Below are 22,187 nucleotides of genomic sequence, written 5' to 3' on the forward strand. Positions count from 1 at the left end.
AGCCCGGAAAAATATAATACTCCGTTAACTACGGTGGGAGGTTTACAGGCCCATAAACAAGCGTGGGGTGCTCAGCCAATTGTCGAAAGCGCGAAATACTTGATACGCATGTTCGAAATATTGATAATCCACAGAAATGGATGCAGAAGTAAACAGAAAAGCCATATTAAAACAAGACGCGTTATATCGATTTTTCGGGAAAATTTCCAGAAAATGAAAATTGAAAATACTTTATGAACATGAGATTAACAATTACCACAGGCCAAAATGAAGCACTGATTGTACCAGATATTAATATCGAAATTTATTGTACGCGCTTTTCCTCGTAAAAATCGAGAAATTTTAGTACAATATGAAAAAACCAATGTCGGAATTCAGTTCCCATTTGATAACGAACTATTTGTTTCTGCGGTAAGAATAAGAAGACTAAAAGAGAGAAAAGAGATATTAAACGGAGCTTACAATGAAGTTATGCAGTCAAAGAAGGAGGACACTGGAGTCCAATTCAGATTTCATGATGATTTAGTATTTTGCGAGAATGACAGAATTGAGAAAAGTAGAGATGAATGACCCACAACGGGTTGGGGGAAAGTTGGGAGATATGGAATTTCGAGTCGGATTGGAAAGATTTGGAAAGGAATCGGAAATTGGTCTGATCAACTCAAAAGAGGGTTTGTTCCTTTATGAGGGGGAGGAATCCCTTGGGGAAGATCCCCCGCGGGAAGTTGCAAAAGATTGCCCTTTTACTAAATGCACAACTGGTCGACAAGTTGTGATCCCTTTACCGAGATTTTGCCTTTCTGATCTGGAGTCCTTGGGGGATACCCTCTCTCAGTCACTTCATACTTCACCCAAACTCTTGTCCAGTAACCCTGTTCGTAGCTGTTATTCTTCATGGGAATCAATAATTATTTCCGGAAATTTGTATTCAGTGGGATATATACCCAAACTTTATTTTCAATAAGCATTAACACATCAACGCATATTAATTATCCCTGGGGAGAGAGCTCAGAAAAAAGGTGATTTATAGTTCGCGAAAAATTCTGCTTAATTTCCTTTACCCTTATCGTTTTCACTGGCCTTTGTATTTTCGGCCTTAGATTATTTGAAATTATGCCAAGGGGCAATTTACTTTTTGATTGAGATGTGGGGTTGTTTCCACAGATGAAAATTAAGAGGCTAGTGCAGCCAAATGTTTCACGATGGCTGGCATCATCACATGTGCCAGAAACTGATTCTCTGCTCCTCTCAAATGTAAATTCGTGAGAGCGAGAAAATTTGTTGTTTTGAATTGTGCTGCGCACAATCATTACCTACGAATCTTGAAGATTTCAACTTGCAAAATCTAGTGCGGATGCTATGCGATTTAGATCATGGTGGTCCTACAGTAGAGACGTGTCGAGGACGACCGATGCAGAGCCAAGCGGTGGAAGAGAGAAGGCAAATGGATTTTGTAAAGTTGAAGTTAAGTGTTTATGGTTGTAAGGGTGGACCAAGGTAGCACGTGGGCGGTCATGTTTCTTAAGGGGGGGGGGGTTTGGGGTCCACCCCTGTTTATTTTACTTTAAGATAAATTAACAGTTTTATTTTTATTAATTAAAATTTTTTATGGTATAAATTAAAAATACAGGTTAAATTCCGCTACAAAGCGATAGTGGTTTTGCAATGGGTAAGCTGTGAACCAAGTTTGATTTTTACTTCCTGGTTTGGGAGTCATTGAAAGATAAAACTAAGAGTTAGAATTGGGTTTGAATGGGGATGTAGCTGATTGGTTGGGCCAAGCGGAGGTCCACCCATATGAACAGTGGTGTGTAAAATATTATTGTGTTTTAATCTATGTTTTGACCCCGTTTGGGGAAAGAGTCTATGTTTTGACCCCGTTTGGGGAAAGAGTCTGCGTTTTGACCCCGATTGGGGAAGGATATTTCTATTGATATTTGTGACCCTTTTTGGAATAATACAAGTAAGGTATTTTCTACAAACTGTGTACTATTTTCCGTAACCCAGGCAGGGTAGGAATAGAACTACGAGGTACCGTCATTATTATATTGACAGGGAGGGTTGTTACCTCCAAGAAGAGAGTAGAGGTTTTTTAGCCGTAACCCAAGGTGGATACATTTGGCTTTAGAAAGTGGCCATTTGACCACTCGATCAAGTTACCATACCCTGGGACAGGGTATACTGTAAATAGGGTAGTACCAAACCCGATATTTGCAGAACCGTTGGGGTAAGAGCGGGGATCTCACTACCATTTGGGCCGACAAGGGGTTCTCCCCTTTGAGTAAGTGGCATAGCAACCTTTTTGCGCCATTTTTGCATCAATAAGTGGCGACACCCGTACTTACACCCCAATAAGTGGTGCCAGCGGTAGCTAGCACTACGAACACCCATTGTTTTGCTTTTATAATGGATAAGGGAGGCATATATGATCCTAGATGTCAGACTATCTCGAAACTTTCAGAGATCATTCTGAAGAAAAGAAGATTGTACGTTTTGTTGGGACTGGAGGGAATATCAAAGTGCCTGGAAATGTCTCAAAAACTATTTTGTTCATGATTAATTGTATTTTAAGTGAGCTCTAACGGATTGTTTGGTAGGCGAATGTTCTCAATGTTCCCAAAAAAAAACTCTGGAAACGCCACGCGTACCCGAGAAAATCAAAAAGACATTATATCTACCTGGCTTTTCAAGTTGTTTGCAATATCTTGAGAAGTGACTGAAGGGATCGAGTTGAAACTCTGAGGGAGTTCTGGAAGGTCACATATAACAAAAAGAATAGGCTACCCCAAACGGGGTCTAAATGCAGACTACTAGATAATATTTTTCACTAACAGAATCTTGGTACTTGGGGCGTGGCCCAGTGTGACGCGGCCAATCAAATGACTCAATTCCCTCAATTGAATTTGCCCAACACGTACTTTCAGAATCAATGACTTGAATTTTAGCAGGCCCATGCGATGATTCATACTGAACTGTGATCCAAGCAATTTACTTTCTCTTGCAAAATGGTTGCCTTGGTGGCGAATTTAACTTAAGATTGAAAATTATCTTATAAGCAACTGTAATTACAGAAAAGAAAATGGGTCATTTATCTGAAAAGAAAAGAAATAGGGGTGGAACCCCAACAATTTCATATTTGAGTGAACCCACTGCCAGACTCGCATTGGTTCGTTCTTTGCTAGATCTGTGAAAAAATAGTTTTTCTGAGGGAAGTTAAGAGCAAAGTTGATACTTAAAACGAACAAAAATTACTGCTTCACAGTCTATCTTACATATATCGATAAAACATTTTCCCTATGTTTGTATGATTATAGAATACTAGCTCTTTACTGAAAACACAAAAGCCTAATATAAAAAAACGCAAAATTGATTTAGTATTAGCATTTTACTGAAAACACAAAACAATACAGGAGTTTCGGCACAGCTAAATCAAACCGAATAAGGACACTTTTTAAACATAAAAATAAGCATTCTAATGTTTATTACTTTATTTTTAGTTTAATTTGGTACCACTTTTGCACTATGATCTCAGTCTAATGATTGGATCTCATTTTGTTTCTGAAAAGGACATTTCATTATTAATTTTTAGACGAGTCCGAAGTGAACCCATCTTGATAGTACTAAGAGTATAGACTAGCTTTAAAATGTGTATCATAGCATGAAATTCTCTGTTCTATAGAGAGAAATACCCATATTTATAGATTTCATACTATTGCTTATTTGATGTTTATTTCCCTAGTATAAAAGTGTATATTTTACTATTTAATAGTGTATAATACTCACTATCGGTAGTATAGCTGGTGAGACCGAAATTTTACCTGATAAATCAATCCATTATTTCTGTATGCCGTTCAACGACTTTGTGGTTATTGAAATAATTAATTTTAAAAACTTTTTCTGCTAAATCATTTTTTAAAGAAAAGTAAAGAACTCCATCAAATCAAAAATGAGCAGAAATAAAATTAGATAATCTACAAAGCGTAAAACTGCCACAAATCACCATCAATAAATAAATGAAACCCAAAACGGACAGAAATTACAACAAATAACCTAGTCAAATTCAAAACAAACTGAAATTAACATGAGTAGAGCTGACAACCCCCATACCTTCCCAAACTAGAACATAATTTTTTTTTTGCTGAAAAAAAGCAAACAAAAAAAACAAATGATTGTGCATCGTTAGTTTAATACACATATGTTGATATTTATTCCTTAAAGTCTAAATAATTTTTGATTTATTAAAGTTAAAAAGTGAAAACACTTCAAATATATTTTTTCAGTAGAGTACAAATAATGTTCTGATCTTGAGAAGGCATGGGGGTTATCATCCTTACTCATGTTAATTTCTGCTTGTTTTGAGTTAGATTCGGTCAATTATTGTAGTTTCTGTCCATTTTGGGCACATTTATTTATCGATGGTGATGCGTGGTAGTTTTAGTAGATATACCCTTTTGACAAATTTCATACAATACAGACGGCGTGTTATGATTCAGTTTACCTCCCCCCCCCCCAAAAAAAAACTCCCTGAAAGTTTTACCTTCATACCCTATAGCACAGTTGTAATAGCAGTGACAGTAGTAGTAATAGTATTAGTAGTACTAGTAGCATTAAAAGTAATAGCACTAGTACTAGCAACAGCAGTAGCATCAAAATATTGCCTTTTGGTTAGTTAAACATCCCAAGCATCAAGTCCTGGAAGTCTCAACTTAATACACTTAGCCATTGATATGACAAACCCAATATGTCCTATTGATAACCTTTATATTCCTATGCTTCTTGAAATTTTTCATTTTAATGCTCTTAACCTTACAAGTAGTTGTAATTAGAAGTAATAGCTGGAGTAATAGTAATTGTAGTAGTTGAACTAGTAAATATAATAGTGGTAGCAGTATTAGTATAAGCGTGCACATACTGCCTTTTGGACAATTGATCTTCCTCATTAAGCATCCTTTAAAAGTTCCAACTTAATATCTAAATTAGTTCCTGAGATACGCCTTCTTGACAATCTGAATATACATAGTGTCTTTCGATTTAGTTCGAATATACCCTCAATGTTCTATTAAATTTTCACATTCATACGCGTAACCTTAATTGTACTATTATTGTAGTAGTAGTGGCAGGAGTAACAACATTATTAGCAGTAGTAGTGTTGTATTAGTAGTAGTAATAGCAACAGTATTAATAGCAGTAGTAGAAAATACATGTTGCCATTTGGTCCGTTGAACATCCCGCTCAGGATGCCTCTAAAGTTGCATCTTGATACAGTCAGCCGTTCCAAAAATATTGCTGAAACGCCTGTCTCAGCAATTTATACGAACAGAGTTAGTTTTGATTTAGTTCACCTTTCACCTCAACGTTACCTCATATGTTCATTTCAATATCCTCAGCCTTGGTAGTAATCTCTACAGAAGCAGTAGTTTTAGTGGTAGCAGTGGTACTAGTAGTAGCAGGAATAGTGGTAGGGCTAGTAGCGGGGGTAGTTCTCGTAGTAGTAGTAGTAGTAGTACTGTGAAAACATTGCCTTTTTGGTCAATTGATTATCTCCCTCATAATTTCCTGAAAGTTCCAAATTAATATACTCAGTCATTGCTGAGCTACGCCCTTTTGACAACTTATATACACATCATGTGTTTTGAATTAGTTGAACAATTCTCTCAAGATTAATAAAAGGCTCCCCTGTATGCCCTTTGTCTGTTTGGAAAGTAAAGGTCGATCATGCATATCTTTCTCAATAACACATACTACAACCCTTTCCCTGAGGGCCTCAGGAGGGGGGGGGGAGACATTGCAAAAGGCATAATTACTGTACCTTTCTACAAATGCTGGAGAAAATAAATATCTAAAAATTTTGATTCGATGCTTGTTTCAGGAAATGATGGGCGTGGGGGAGGCTGGTCACACTCAACTCACTTGTAACTCTTAAAATGGGCCCCATAGCTTCAAATATCCAGTCAAATGAGCCTAATCCGAAGTTTATACGATCATACCTTCCATAAAAACCTTATATACCACTGGGGCATAACTTAAAACCCTTGCCCCTAGTTTCTGTGCAGTTATATAAACCCCAAAGGCCTTGTTATGTGACCTTTAGACTATTTTGAACAAAATGGCTATAGCTAGAGGGCTAGTTGCCCTTCGCTTACTTTTGACTCTTAAAAAGGGCACTAGAGCTTCAGATTTCCAATTAAATGAGCCCCCTCCAAAGTTTATATAACCACCCCTTCCATTAGAACTTTATATGTTAATGGACATCTAGTATAACATAAAATTCTTATCATGAGGGCTGGGGGGGGGTCGTCTTTTCCAAAGACATAATTACTGGACCTCTCAATTACTCTGAACAAAGTGGCTATCTCAAAATTTTGATTCGTGGTGTTTGGGGAAATGATTTCGTAAAACTATATCATATACCCTGATTTTAAACATACAAGTTTTTATTCTGTTTAATGGGCCACTTGATACCAACACATCTTTGCACATTCATTGTCCAAATAATTAATTTCAGACTCCTGGGCCTTAATTACCTCCCTGGTGCCACTAAATTTGATAATGCGAAGGGCATTCCAAAATTACGTTAAATTTATGTTAACAAGGTAATGGCAATCGTTCTTTACGATTGTGAAGAATTTGTGCTTGTGGACTTTTTATAAGGTTGTAGAACTACCACAAGAGTTTATAATGTAAAAGTTTTAAGGAAATTGTGAGCAGTATTAGCTCAAAATTGTCCGAGAGAGCTTCATCGTGGAATCTTCTTCCATCACTTCCCAGCCCATTCTTCACACGCTACAAAAGAAGATTTGGGATAATTTAGGTGGGAATTGCTGCCACATCCACCTTATAGCCTAGACCTATTCCTGTCTGCCTTTTTGTGTCCCAGCTTTTCTACTTGACAGATGGCACTGAAAGTACCATTTGTAGTGTCGTGTAGCACTTGCAGATCGGCAATCAGCATATACATATACAAAATCAGGTGATTTTATAAAAGCCATGCAGATATAATCCGTAGCTTCTAAATGAGCCATGAAACATCTCTCTATGATATTCGTGTATTCCGTTATCCCTAGTAGAAAAAAAAAGAAAGAGACAAAAGGAGACACATTAGTGCTACCCGTGCAAAAAAGTGAATTGGCTCTGGAAAGTTGGGATAAACAGCAACATATCCAGTCTTAGCAACTTAAATCTAAAAACTCATTTTAAGAAATTAACTTTTTTGTAGTTGATTCACTTTTGCATCCAGGCTTCCAATTAAACTGGAACATAAAATTTAGACCGAAAAAATTCTAACTTCTCGCAATTGATCCTTCATATATTATTTAAATCGGGATATACTTCTTTGCCTTTGTTCTTTTGTAAAAACATTTTTTGAATGAACTTGAAATTTGCAAGCCAAAGGGGAACAGTTACCCTCTCAATGCAAAAATATTTTGAGTATGTAACAAGAAATAAATTCATTTGCTTACCTGCACAGAGATGGAAAGTATGGAAGGGATGTCATTTAATCAATATTTATTCCATGAAACCTTCTTCTTGGCAAACATAGGTATTATGACCTGGAAAACTATTATTGGCAGTTTTAAGTAGGCCTACATAACAATATTCCGAGTATAGATTCAGTGCACTTCATGGCACACATTTTTGCATGTAAGCACGCATTATGTATTAGGTTTCACCAGATATCTCACCTCTGGCAAAACACGTGGGCCGACGTGTTCCTCTATTATATTGGCTGTCTAACAAAACTATCCGCCCGCGCAATGTCATTGGGTTGGATAACGCTCGGCCAGCGCTTTAATTGGAATTGATAACCATCCGCTCAATGTAATTGGATATCGTAAAACTTCAGGAAGCCAAATCATCTGATCAGATGTTTTATAATAATACTGAAGTGAGATATATGTGTGAGCACCAGTAATCGATGATATAAGCATTGGATGTATTATTGAAGAATTTGGTGCTTGTAGCGTAAATAGCAGAAACTATAAATTTTATTTTGTCTTATTTATCTGACCTGAAACTAACTGTTCCCGTCTCTTTGTTTTCTTTGTCTATTCGTGTCTTAAAGTTAAACCATATCTTAGATAACATCTTCGTAGGAACCTGAGACCTATTGATGGAGAAACTATAATCTGTAGAAGGTCAAGAGTTGAAGACTCCAAAGGAAATACAAGTATTATTGGTGTTCTTATGGTGACAAATCTGAGGATTATATGGCATTCCGAGAAAAATACAAGGTCAAATATATGTAAGCAATAAGCTCTTATTAAATGACAAAAAAAAACAACATTTATTTCCTCCTTGAAAGTAAAAACGACGCAAAAGCCAAAGACGAGAAGAAACTGCCTTGTATTTCAAGAGGAAGGGGGCTGTTATGTGTTATCTCTTTCTTTACTATTGACGAGATAAAATGTCTTGAAAAGCATAGGATAAGTAATCCAATTGTGCTCACAAGTTGACTATATCCTTTGCATTGTTTATGTCATTTTAGTGAATAGAACATTAAACTTTATTTTGAAGGGTGGGGATGTTAGGGGAGAAGCTGCATACCTCATATATATGTGGCATCTGTTTATTTTAAATGTCTGCTCATTTGAAGAGGTGAAGTATATCAAAGCGATAAAAAACTTTGGAAATGACTGTAAGACATAATATATATGCGCTTTGTTACCCCCCTTTCTATGGGTATGTATGGGAGGTTAAAATGAATATGAAGGGCTTTAAAAGGAAAAATAGGAGAGTTTGGGCTTTAAATTACATTTTTGAAACCTTCAAAAGACCCTCAGTGTTCCCCCAAAGAACTTTTCTAGACTGTCCCATTAAATAAACATTGACAATTACGCAGTACTTTATGCATGTATCAAACAGGTTGCGATAACGAACTGTAAGTAAGGAGCGACCCGGCTCAATAGTAATCAAAACTCTAAAAAACGAAATTTTGATACCAATCGATACATGAAAAGAATAAGACTTGTATGCTGCTTTCAAATATATAAGTTTCTTCAAGTTTAGTCATACCCATCAGAAGTTACGTGCCTGAGAAAATTTGCATGATTTTCGGAAAAAGAGGGAAACAACCCCTAAAAGTCATAGAACCTTAATTAAAATCGCACCAACAGATTCAGCATATCAGAGAACCGTACTGTATTGGTTTCAAGCTCCCATCTGCAAAAATGTGGAATTTTGTATTTTTTGCCATAAGAAAGATCACGGATGCGTGTTTATTGGTATTTTTTTTTTCAGGGATGATCGTATCGATTCAGTGATCCTAGAATATCGCGAGATGGCTCATTCGAACGGCAATTTAAAGTTCTAGTGCTCTTTTTAAGTGAATAAAAAAAAATTGGAGGTCAACTAGGCCCCCTCCCACGCTCATTTTTTGCCAAAGTCATCCGTTCAAAATTTTGATATAGCTATTTTGTTCAGCATAGTCCAAAATTTAACAAACATGTCTTTGAGGAAAGAAAACTTAATCCCCCACAGTCCCCCGGGGAAGGGCTGCAGGTTATGAACTTTGCCCACTGTTCACATATTGTATTGGTTATTGGGTTATACCGGATACAGACGTTTTCAGGAGGGATTTTTTCTGGTGGGGAGAGGGTCGGAGGAGGGGGTCACGTGGGAGGATCTTTACATGGAGGATTTTACATGGAGGATGGGACATCTCTATGAGGGTGGTACCGGATTTCCCAGCATTATTTATAAAACGATCAAGAATTGTTAAAAAAAAGTTTTTTCAACTGAAAGTAAGGAGAAACATTAAAACTTAAAACGAACAGAAATTATTACGTATATGAGGGGGTTCTCCCCTTAGTCAATACCTTGCTCTTGACGCTAAAGTGTTATTACTTTCAAAAAGAGCTATCTATTCTAATTAAACATCCTTTGTGATTCAGGGATCATTCTTAAAGAATTGGAACAAAATTCGAACTTTAGCGAAAAGAGCGAGGTATTGACTAGGGGGGCAAACCCCCTCATATACGTAATAATTCCTTTTCCTTTTAAGTTTTAGTGTTGCTTCTTACTTTCAATTGAAAAAACTGTTTTTTTTAATTAATTTTATTCAAGAACAGGATTGCTTAATTCGTTGACTTTTACACATAGGAAAAATAAATATAAGAACAAAATGTTTTACGCTAAATACAACAATATACGTGTCGTCAGCCAAAAATATTATAATTACTCAACGTGTCGTCTTTGTAGGCCTTTGTATGCCTTATATTAAGGTTCCGAAAGGCAAAAAATTTTAAGGGGAGGGAAGAGGGGACATGGGTACCCATATAGGGGGAGGGAGAGGGGGGCTCCAGCCTCGCCCCTGGCTGAATGATGCTGCCATATATTTTATATTTTTGTTTTGAGATTTCTGCTATACAGCATTGGAAGTGCGATTAGATCAGGTAAGCCCCCTCCCCCTAAAATTCAGCTTATGGGCCCCCATGGGAGGAGATGCAACTATAATAACGTCAAAACAGAGGGAAAATTGTGAAAGTCAGATACATTACGATATAGATCACAAAAAAATCTTTTTCTATAGGGGACGAGGGTGAAAAACACCCTTCACTACTTACGTGCCTTTGACCAAATGTAAAAAAATTATTTTGCTATATTGAACTTAATTCTGCTATGTCTAATTAATTTTCATTTTTTCTAATATAAGCAGCTCTTTTTCAGAGTCTTCCATGGCTACTTATGATTTTAATGTCATCTTTAAGCAAAACTCTTTTTTAGCCATTGGAAACGGCTGTGTGAAAGTAATTACTTCAAGTACAGCGGAAAGGGTGAGTGTTTTATATCTGAAACTGTGTTATATAGATTAAGCTCTTCTATTTTTTCCCCGTAGCTGACAATCTTCTTTTAATGAGGCTATTAGGGAAGGGCTTTGTTCTTTTTTTTAGGACGAATAGGTTGCAATGATGAAGGCTTAGATTTGACATAACTGATGTATAGAATCCCTGCTTAGAAGATATACATGGGTTTTAGATATTCGGATATGTATAGAATACTGTAAATAAAATGCTTTCGGGTGTCTAAAAAGACAGTGATCTGATGCGCACTGACTTCTAAAATAAGCACCAGCCCCTCGTTCAAAAATACCTGTTCGTTAAAGTACATGATCATTCAAAGGCCAAGTTCATGCCCAGCAAAATGAAAAAGAACAATAATGGCTCTTTGATTTCCATTCGTCAGTCATCCACAGGGTTGCCACTCCTAGTGATTTGTCACTATTTCTAGTGATTTTTTATGTTGCCTAAAATAAAAATTCACTAAATCAACACATAAACCACTAGATTATTGAAGTAAATCACTATATCAACAAAAAAAAACACTTAAATCTAGTGATTTTATTTTTCACCGGGTGGCAACCCTGGTCATCCTGCAAAAAAAGTGTTCTTATGCTACTTTCATATTATATATCTTCAAACTGGTCAACTGGAAACACCCTCCAAAGCTCCTGATCTCGAAAATATGCATATTCCTCGGAAGAGGTATTTTTAATTTTTCTTGCATTCTCCATATTGCCAATATAGTCAGTTTTCTTTCAAGTTTTCATTTCCCCCTCCCATATCCAGAACAAATCCTGGGAATATATTTGGATATCTCATACACTATTGTTAGGTATTTTCTGCTGTTTAACGTTTTGATCGTTCTTTAATTTTGGTTTTCTCTGGTTTCTGTAAGCAATTAAATAAATAAATAAATAAAAAAAACAGCAAGTTTTCCAACCAAATTAGGAATCAACATTAAAAATTAAAACACATTAATAACTATTAATACTTATTCCATACATGAGGAGGGCTTCCCCTTCCTCAACCATTTGCTCGGTATGATGAAGTTTTTTAGTGCTTTAAAAAAACTTCTTGTTCCAATTAAACAGTCTTTAGGAGTCGTTCTTAAAGGATTTGGCCAAAAAGTCAAACTTTAGCGTTGAAAACTAGGTTTGAGGAAAGAGCAGTCCCTCATATACGGAGGGATTTCCATTCGTTTCAAGTTTTATTGTTGGTCCTTACTTTCAGTTGAAAAAACTTATTTTTTAGAATTTAAGTTCTGATTATTTTTCAACCGGGATATCCGCCTCTCCTCTCCTTAAAAAAATACCCCGGAAGATCCCTTCCCCATGGAAATATCTCCGCTGAAAATTCATCCCTGCTTATATCCCCAACAAAATAAACCCGGATCATTCCCTCTATGCTGAAAGTTCCTCCCAGACCCTCTGGAAAGTTCTCCTTACTTTAATTTTAATTTTTCTTTTTTATAATATCTGGTCATTTTCCAATAATGCCAAGAATTACCCCCTACTATCCATAAGGAATTCCTCGGATAATTCTTCCCCAAACTTTCCACGAGGGGAACTTTCCCCTCATAGAAAATTCCCCCTAAAAAAGTTCACGTATATTATTCAACAGCAAATACTAAAAGTAAACAACGGACAAATTTCATAGCTTAAATCGATTCTTCAGGAATTGCGAGGGGAGGGAGGTCATGTCATGCTTGGAGGCATAGTTCTTGGACCTTTCAAGAATATTGAATCAGATGGCTATCCCAAAAATTTTGAGCAGAAGTCATCGGGGAAAAAGGGACGTAAGAGGTGGACTAATTGTCCCAAGCTTAATAAGTTGAAACTTAATAAGTTTTAACCTATATATTTGAAACCAGCATAAGAATCCAGTCCTTTTGGTATTAAAACTAATTTTTTTAGAGTTTCTGTTACTATTGAGCCGAGTCACTCCTTTTCACATTTCGTTACGACGAAAAGTTTGATTTACATTCTAATTAAATTTCAAAATTAAGCCTTTAAACTCGGGAAAAGGAAGGCCTGTTTTACTTAATATCAAGTTATCTTATAAATCACTTTTCTAGAAAAACGGGAAGACAGCACATGGAATAAATGATGTTCTGTACATATTGTGTAAATGTGGAGAAGCAAAGTTTGAATTCATTTTTTCATCACAAGACCAGACAGCTATTGAGATATATCAAATTGCCCAGGAAACGATGAGGTATAAATTGTTAAAAATTGCTTGTAATCAGGGGTGGATCCAGCAATTCCTTAATGGGGAGGGGCAAAATAGATTGATCCGAGAAAATTTTTTTAGGGGGGGGAAATAGGTTGATCCGATAAACTTGCGTTATGAGCAAGCTTAATTGACGGAAACTTGAGTTAATTAAATGAAGTACACTACCTTAGACTACACTCAGGGGGTGCCCCCTCACCCCCTGGATCCGCCACTGCTTGTAATTCTAGGAATAATGCTTATGACCCGTTGCTATGTACAGTAATAGATGGAACAATTAATTTAGCAAAACAAAGATGTGTGCTAATTGGTATAGACTATAAATTATTGTGCATGTTAAGGTTGAATATGCTAGGCTTTCTGGAAGCTACATTTTATTTCCATTTTAGGATATTCTAAGGGTAAATGCCTCATTTAGAGGGGAAAAGAAAGGAGTGGATTTTTTTGTAAATGCAAGAATAGGGTCGGAACTAATTAAGACACTTTTTCCGAAAGAGTAGTATCTTAAAGAAAAGTAAAGTACTACATTAAAAAACAAATACTAACAGAAACAAAGTCTAATAACAATTCAAACTTAAAATTAACATAAGATACTACCAATGAACAAATGAAAAGAATAACAGAAATTGAAATGAATAATAACGTTATATTGAAAGTGAAATTACAGTCAGATACTTTAAAATAAATGTATGATTTATTGATTGATTTATATTGGTTTGATGAGGCACGAATTCTTGGAACGTGTGATATTAGTAAAGGGGTTGACTCGCTGTGTCATCCCTAAGCCAGAATGAGCTTTTGAATCATGGAGCATTGCCAGATTTAGTTACACCTTTTCTTTACATGTAGCGCCATATGAAAGCCAAGATTCCTGGAAGCAGTGCTTCCATTCCACTAATGTGGAAATAAAGTATTTAAGTGCGAAAAGAAGAGTAGAATTACAGTAGGACACAACCAGGAAGTAAGTATGCTATCGTGCTTACTATTTGAACAGGAATGTTAACAAAATTGATTCTTACGCTATATTACCAGTGTTTCCACTTCAAATTTTTTCAATCCCTAAAACAGTGGTGAAAAATCCATATTTTCAATGCCAAAATCTCTAAAAGTTTCCCCATTTTCTGAATTCTTTCCAAGTTACGAGTAAAGCTTTATTAGGCTGACTTTTAATAGCATTTGTTCAAGACGACCTATTTTACAACTCAAGACCTTTTATTTGTACCAAAAAATCTTCTTTTGACGTTCAAAACAATGCTTTTTATTTATCGACTAGTTGAGTTCGGTTTAGATTTATAGATTCCGGTTCCGGATATTATATTCTGGACTGTATGAATATATTTTATTTATTTGTTGTTTTTTTGCCATTATTTTATCCTTCTCTATTACTATTTTTGCAACACTCTCGTTTTATTTGAATTGGTACGAAGGATTGGCATCCAACCGGTCGCTTTTTCACGCATTATTTTTGTTTTGACTTTTTTTTTACAATTTGTTGTTAATTTGAAGCAATGTAGTAGCAAAAATGAATAACTTAAAGCTGGATTTAAGGACAGCGCCTGCATTTGGATCTTTTGCTCGATTTTAAATAGTGTAGACTGCTACCTGCCTCCCAGTTTTCCAGAAAATGCCCAATGTAGACGCACTTTAAACTGTATTCAGAAAAATTTAATGAGAATCACCAAATAATAAGATTTAAGAAAAAACATAAAATACTAAGATTAATACCCTGAGTCAGCGTTGCCGTCGCCATCCCCATAGTCTTTCCCAATGCCTAATAAAGTTACGCATTTGAATGCAGTCACATCTAATTTCACGGACTCCATTTTTTTTATTTAAACTTTCGGTGAACGTAGGGGGGCCTTTACGCTTCATCCCATACTCGACAGAAATAGTTGCAGCCAAAGTTACGTTTTTGAGACCATTTCTCTTTTCATTTTTTCCTGTTTTCAGAATGCTGAAAAGTCTTTCCACAACGACATTTGAGCTGGGAAACCCAAAAATTAATTGAATGACATAAAGAACGCTAGTGAGCTTTAGCACTCTATTTGGCATCTTGATGGACGCCACCCAGTTCCAAAAATCAATAGGGTTTCAGCCACTGAGCAAACTGTCGTCTGGACTAAGCAGCATCAATGCTCGCTACTCTTTTTCAACCAGCCCAAAATCCCACGAGGAGTGCTTGAACTTATGGCAAAAAAGCCGCAACAATAGAATATCACCATCAGATGCGACTTTTGGGTCTACAATCTCTACGAAGTTGTAAATGTCGTAATCAAATGGAAATCAGTCGATTAGCTGGACACAGCTTTAATATAAAATTTCCGGGCAATCTCCATGATGCTCTTGCATTTCTCTGTGAACTTTGTATCTTTTCCTTGTAAGGAAAAGAGACAAGCGGTCGCTCCTAGTCCCAAAGAAAGAACTCTTCTCTTTTAAGGTTCACAGACTGAACAGACTCAATTTGTTTACAATGGTCTTTTACCGTGAAATTGTGACAAAGGCTTTTCGCAACTTGTAGCACTTCTTTTTTAAGCAAGTAAGATGGTAAATGTGCATAGGTGCTTCTATTTGCATTTGTCCACCACGTCGGTTCTTTCACGTTGGTTATTTTGTTTCAAATTTTGCGGGTCTATCCAAGTCCGACAAAAATAAGAACGTTTTTCAATGACTTTTGCCAAAATCCCGCCGTTGTATCCAAAATTCTATTTTCCGCAACAAAATCCATAGGCTCGGCAAGGAAAAAAGTGGAAAATCCAAATTTAAAGTAGAAATACAGTATTAAAGTAGGTCTAAAAATATTAGAGGAGAAACATTAAAAATAAAGTAGTCTACTCTAAAGTATAGTAGAAATGGAAGCATTTCCTGGAAGTGATTTATTGTCTAATGAAATACTAATCCATATTAGGGTTAAACTCAACAAATCTGGGAATTTCAAACTGACCATCACATGAGGAAATAGGGCTTAAATTAGAATAAGAAAGATTCCGACAAGCTTTATTGAGCATAGAATATTCAATTAAAATACCAAAATTTATGTTTGTTATGAATTGTCGGTCCGAACCTCTTGGTCTGAATATTCTTCATAGTAACTACCAATCTATGATGATCAATAGGAGACTTCGTCTGATATTTTTTTTATGTAGACAACGTGTTTGCCAATTCTAATTGTCCTCAACTACTATCCTTTTTAGAATTACACATATTTATAAGTAGTAGGTTAAATATGTCACTCAGTTATATATTTCTGTATATAACTTATATAGGCCCAGTCAGTGAGTTATGTATATTTATAAGTAGTAGGTTAAATATGTCACTGAGTTATGGCCTTTGCAAAACAAAAGTGATCCGTTTATCTGGACTCCCCCTGGCCATTCAGCGTGTCCCCAGGTGGCGATAGGGGAACGCTCTACAGACATGTGGGGTACCTCCATAGGAGGCACGGACCAAGGGGGGACCTTGTCCCTGGGGGTCCATAACAGAAACAGGGGCACCCTTGCCCGGGGTCATAAATACAGGCGGAGGAGGAAGAAGGCCCCTCAAATGTACACTCAAAAGAGCCCACTGGTTTGTCCACAAGTCCCATGAGTTGCAAACCTTCTCCCAGTAATGGGTTAAATTGCATGGTGATGCAGAACACCATAGCGAAATGGTCCTCTATAGGAGGACAATTGTGGCAGGATGTAAGATCCAGATTTATGGACAACGGCGTCTGCGAAGAGCTGCCTCGATCTTTTCGGGGTACCTGCAAGACTCGGGACCTTGCGGTCAACTCTATTCCCACTTGAGGAGTGGCGCCCCTCGAGGAAATTATAGCCTAGTAAACGACACAGCATTCGTACGGGATTCTGACTAATGGACAATTCTTCTGGGATAGGTATGTTTTGATGGGCGTCTTTGGGCTGAAAAACCTCTTCCTAGCTAATTTATCTATTACGGGTTGCCTCCCCGTAGTAGCATAATATTTGTAGGCATGAATATATAATGAGTCGGAGGAAATAGGCTTGAGACTGTCTGTGCAGGATTTCGACTCTTGTTGATAGAAGAGCATCGCCAATCGCTGAAAACCATGTTGTGACCAAAATGGGACCAGGATTGCACAAAGCCTCCATTCATGGAGGTCCAAGGGACTTCTGGCTGTCCGGTTCTAAGCCGGCTTAAGCACTTCGGTGTAGACTTGAGAAGATATATGATCTCCTGCACTGATATCCGGGATCATTGCTTTTCCTGAGGCGAAAAAAATTTCAATGATTTAAAGAACAAGAAAATTGGAACTTGGAATGTTACGACATTAAAAAATGACTATCGTATCGACATTTTGACTGACGAATTCAGACGAGTCGAACTGAACTTATTAGGAGTTTCAGAAACTCATATCCCAGGGGTAGGAAGCATGAAACTAGGTGATATAGAATTTGTTTACTCAGGCAGGAAGGATGGGGTACATAGACAGGGAGCACGGCTCATAATGAATAAGGAAGCTGCTAAGTCTTGTTTAGGCTGGGAAGGTATTAATAATAGAAAACTAATTGCTCATTTATGACTAAAAAGTTCAGGGTATCAGTTATAGTAGTATGCGCCCCTGTAGAACCGACTGACGCAGATATTAGTGACTCAGATGAATTTTACTTACAGTTACAGGAGCAAATAAACAAGGTCCCAGGTAGAAATATGATGTTATTACTGGGAGATTTTAACGCCCAGGTTGGTAGAAATAAGGATAGATGGTATCCCAGCCTAGGCAAATTTGGTGTAGGAAAAGAAAACAGTAACGGCTACAGGCTTTTGCAATTTTGGAGGCATAGCAATCTAGTTATAATCAATACGGTGTTTGGTCATAAACATTATGGTCATAAGCCCATAATTTAACATGGTATTCACGTGATGGTAAGACAGCAAACCTTATTGATTATTTTATAGTAAACCGAGGACTGGCAGGATCAATAAAAGATACTAGGGTATATAGGAGTGCTTTTATTGATGTTAAAAGTAAAGATCATCATCTAGTAGTGTCAAGGGTTAATTTAAAGCTGAAATATCGGAAGGGTAATTACCTCCCGGGAAGTTATGATGTTAGTAGACTCCAGGATGAGAATTTGAGAGAAACCTTCCAGGAACAGTTGAATACTAAACTTGAGAGTTTAAAATTTGATAATGTGGAAGATGGTTGGAATAATTTTAGAAAAATAATTTGTGAAGTTGCTGAAGGTGTATTATTGCCGAAGATTTTGAAGATGCAGCTAGACGGCATAATAGTAAAATATTGTACTGGCACGTTAACAAATTGAGAGGTAGTAGTCAATCCGGACTTGTCCCAGTTAAAGATAGGAATGGGGTGGCAATTAGCGATAAGGAAAAAGCTAAAGCAAGATGGGCCGAACATTTTGAGAACTTGCTTAACCGAGATAGAGTTGCAGGAAAAAATATAGAGGAACATGAAAAGTTTGTGATACTTTGGATGTAACGGAAGATTTGTTTTGTGAGGAGGAATTAGCAACAGTACTAAAGGGATTAAAGAATAATAAGGCTCCAGGTGCTGATAGGGTAGTAAATGAGTTTCTTAAATATGGTGGCTCTGAGGTTAGAAATAAGTTATTGAAGATTATGAATATGATTTTTGAAAAAGGGGAAGTACCTAACGATTTTAGGAAAACCTTAATTAAGCCACTCTATAAGAAAGGTAATAAAAGTGAGTGTGGTAATTATCGAGGCATTAGTCTGGTCTCTGTAGGTAGGAAATTACTTAGTAATATGATACTTTTTAGACTGAGAGATGCTGTAGACAAAGTTTTAAGAGAAGAGCAGTGCGGTTTTAGAAAGGGTAGAGGATGTGTCGACCAAAATTTCACTCTTAGCTTAGTAATTGAGAAGTGCCTAAGTTTTCAAACACCTTTGGTCTTCAGTTTTATAGATTATGAGCAAGCGTTCGATTCTGTTGGTAGAGGAGCTTTAGTAAAGGTTTTATCCTTGTATGGTATACCAGACAAATACATTAAAGTGATTAGTGCAATGTACGAGAATAACACTGTTGCGGTTAAGGTTGGAAATGAGGTTAGTAACTGGTTTCGTAGTAAATGAGGAGTCAAGCAGGGTTGTGTTCCATCCCCATTTTTCTGTATTATTTTGATGGACTTTGTTTTAAGGAGCACAGGAAAGGCAATGAGAGACCACTGAATCAAATGGGAAACTTTCCTAGACTTAGATTATGTTGATGATTTAAGCATCCTAGATGAAAGTGTGAGGCAAAATGAATGAAGTTTTAGAGGTTTTGCGAGTTCAGGGTGCTAGTATTGGTTTGAAAATTAATGTTAGGAAGACTAAGTCACTAAGGCTAGGAATAAGTGAAGATGAAAAGGTGACGTTGGGAATGAAAAGATTGATCAGGTGGGCAGCTTCACTTACCTTGGTAGTATTATTAGTAAAGATGGTTAGGAGCAGTGAAGATGTTAAAAATAGAAAAGCCAAGGCTCAGGGTGTTTTTTCACAGTTAAAAAAAAGTCTGGAAGAATACGAATATAATTCTACTAACCAAAATTAGAATCATGGAACTTAAAGTGATGACAGTGGTTAAATATCGCTATAAAGGAAGGGCACTCCGGAAATCAGAGGAGGATTTGTTGGATGTTGTCAAAAGACATTTCCTAAGGATGGTTCTGGGCACCCGGCTGACTGACCGTGTTTCAAACAAAAGGCTATACGAAAAATGTGGTTCAATACCGTTCTCTTGGTCTATAATGAAAGAAAGGTTGAGGTGGTTAGGGCATGTTGTGTGGATGCAGGATCACAGATTGCCGAAAATTGTTCTTTTCGGCCAACCATCTAGGGCTAAACGGAACGCAGGTCGTCCCCGTCTGGGGTGGGAGGACGTCATAAAGAAAGATTTAAAGGAAATTGGAGCTTCGTGGGCGGGTGTAAAAAGGGAGGCTTTGAATAGATTGGGGTGGAGGAGGAGCGTGCGTAGCTGTGTTGGCCTCAGGCGGCTTGGTGCTGCGATGAGTTGTTAGTAGTAGTAGTAGATCGCTTTATGTACATTTTATAAGTAACGCAATGCTGCCAGCTCCGCAGTGGCGTAATTTCGTCAGAATACAGAGGAGGGCGGGGGAGGGCAAAATTGGAGCCAATCTTCCCAATTCAAGTCAAAATGACACTGATAAATTAAAAATGAGTCATATAGTACCATAAAGGCAAGATATGCTAAATAAAACTGACCTGTCTCTTTGGGTGTTTGAATTATGCAGGCTTATCTTAGTTTTGACAAGATTTATTGCAGAAACTAAATTCCAGCGGGGGGATCTGGGGTCTGGGGGGGGGAAACTGGGGTCTAGATAAGGCAAATGCCCCCCCTATCTCATAGCAAATTACGCCCCTGCAGCTCCGTGCCGATCATTTTCGTATTGCTTTTATGAAGGAGCTGATTTATCTATACTTGTAACGCAGATGATATTTTTAATATTATTAGGACAGCCAGCGGGCTAGAAAAAGTTTCCTCAGATAAGTCTTAAAACTGCTATGAAATTGGGCTTTTCCTCAATGAAGAAAAATGTAAAATTCTGACTTTTAGTGAGTTAGGTACAATCAGAGTTGATGACGTATTTATAGATTTGTACGGTGATGAGATAAAATCTTGCGATAAGTTGACTCATCTTGGTCTCCCAATTGGTATGCATCTTAAGAATACTGAGATACTAATATTGGAAAAGAGAAAATCTGTCGTTGACATGGTATGATTGTAAGTACTCAGTTCTATCTGGGATAGAACCCTTTTTGTAAGGATCATATCCAACCATGCATTCCTTATTTAGTGCAATTTTACCAAATTTTCAGGGAATCCGATCGTTTTAGAATGAAGCGTGAGTTTGTTTTAGATACGCTAAGAGTCCCGCTGTGGACCCATAATCCGCACCTAATGAGAAGATTTCTCCGGTCTATATGCCAAGCTGTGTGATCTTAGTGCTCATTAACTAAAAAAAAAAACAAAGTTTTTTCAACTAAAAGTAAGGAGCAACGTTAAAACTGAAAATGAACAGAAATTATTCTGTATATGGAACGCGGTGCCCCCTTCTCAATACCTCACTCTTTACGCTAAAGTTTAACTTTTTGTTTCAATTCTGCCTTTTAAAGTAATAAAAGCCTTAGTTTAAAGAGGGAGGTATTAAGGAGGGGACAACCCTTTTTATATACGGAATAATTTCTAATCGTTTTAAGTTTTTATAGTGCTCCTTACTTTCAGTTGATTTTTTTTTAAATTCAATTTCTGATCGTTTTTCAAATAATGCTGGTAAATCTATGATATACCACATGGTAGCAACACTTCCATGATATTTATTTTTATTTCTTCTTATGGGGGGAGGGGGCAGATATGTGTAATCAGCATAATAAGCCAATTCTTTTTGCATATCGATTGATATCAGAATTCCCTATTTTAGGGTTTTCGTTACTATTGAGCCGCATCGCTCCCTACTTACAGTTCGTTGCCACGAACTGTTGGATATTTGCTGTAAGCAAATTGCTTCAAATTGTGAAATATAATTTTTTGAGGTTTAAAGTTGGTTGCTGTTTCTGAAGTTTAATTTTTCTTTCTTGTTTTCATGTGCTTCTTCTTTTTTATTTTTGTACGAAGGGTTATAAATATATGTATTCATTCATCAAACAGTTCGTGGTAACGAACTGTAAGTAAGGAGCGACCCGACTCAATGGTAACCGGAACTCTAGAAAACGGGTTTTTGATACCAATAGATATATCAAAAGAATCAGATTTCAATGCTGATTTCAAATATATAACTTTCATCAAGTTTAGTCCTACTCATCAAAAGTTAAATGCCTGAGAAAATTTGGTTGATTTCAAAAAAGGGGGAAACACCCTCTAAAGGTCATATAACCTTAATGAAAATAACACCATCATATTCAGCCTATCAGAGAACCGTATTGTAGAGGTTTCTAGCTCTTATCTACAAAAATCTGGACTTTTGCATTTTTTGCCAGAAGAAAGATCGCGGATGCGTGTTTATTTATTTATTTATTTTTCCCCAGGGGTGATCGTATTGACCCAGTGGTACTAGAGTATCGTGGGAGGACTCATTGGAACGGAAATTAAAAGGTCTAGTACCCTTTTTAAGTGACCAAAAAATTGAGGGCAACTAGGCCCCCTCCCATGGTTATTTTTTTCCCAAAGTCACCCGATCA

The 22,187-nt window shown here is 36.9% G+C and overlaps 1 protein-coding gene across 1 annotated transcript in view; it reads left to right on the forward strand.

Annotated features, from left to right (window-relative positions):
* The window catches only part of BBS5 (Bardet-Biedl syndrome 5 protein), a 154,007-nt gene that overhangs the window by 21,063 nt on the left and 110,757 nt on the right, over positions 1–22,187 (forward strand). Inside the window, exons 3-5 of the mRNA XM_089095063.1 lie at positions 8,094–8,242; positions 10,723–10,772; positions 12,853–12,992. Coding sequence (XP_088951189.1) covers positions 8,094–8,242; positions 10,723–10,772; positions 12,853–12,992 — 339 coding nt within the window. The remainder of the gene's footprint in view (positions 1–8,093; positions 8,243–10,722; positions 10,773–12,852; positions 12,993–22,187) is intronic.

Source organism: Artemia sp. Qi Xiang Cuo, chromosome 9 (genome assembly GCF_049724085.1).
Source record: "Artemia sp. Qi Xiang Cuo chromosome 9, ASM4972408v1, whole genome shotgun sequence".
Classification (NCBI taxonomy): domain Eukaryota; kingdom Metazoa; phylum Arthropoda; class Branchiopoda; order Anostraca; family Artemiidae; genus Artemia; species Artemia sp. Qi Xiang Cuo.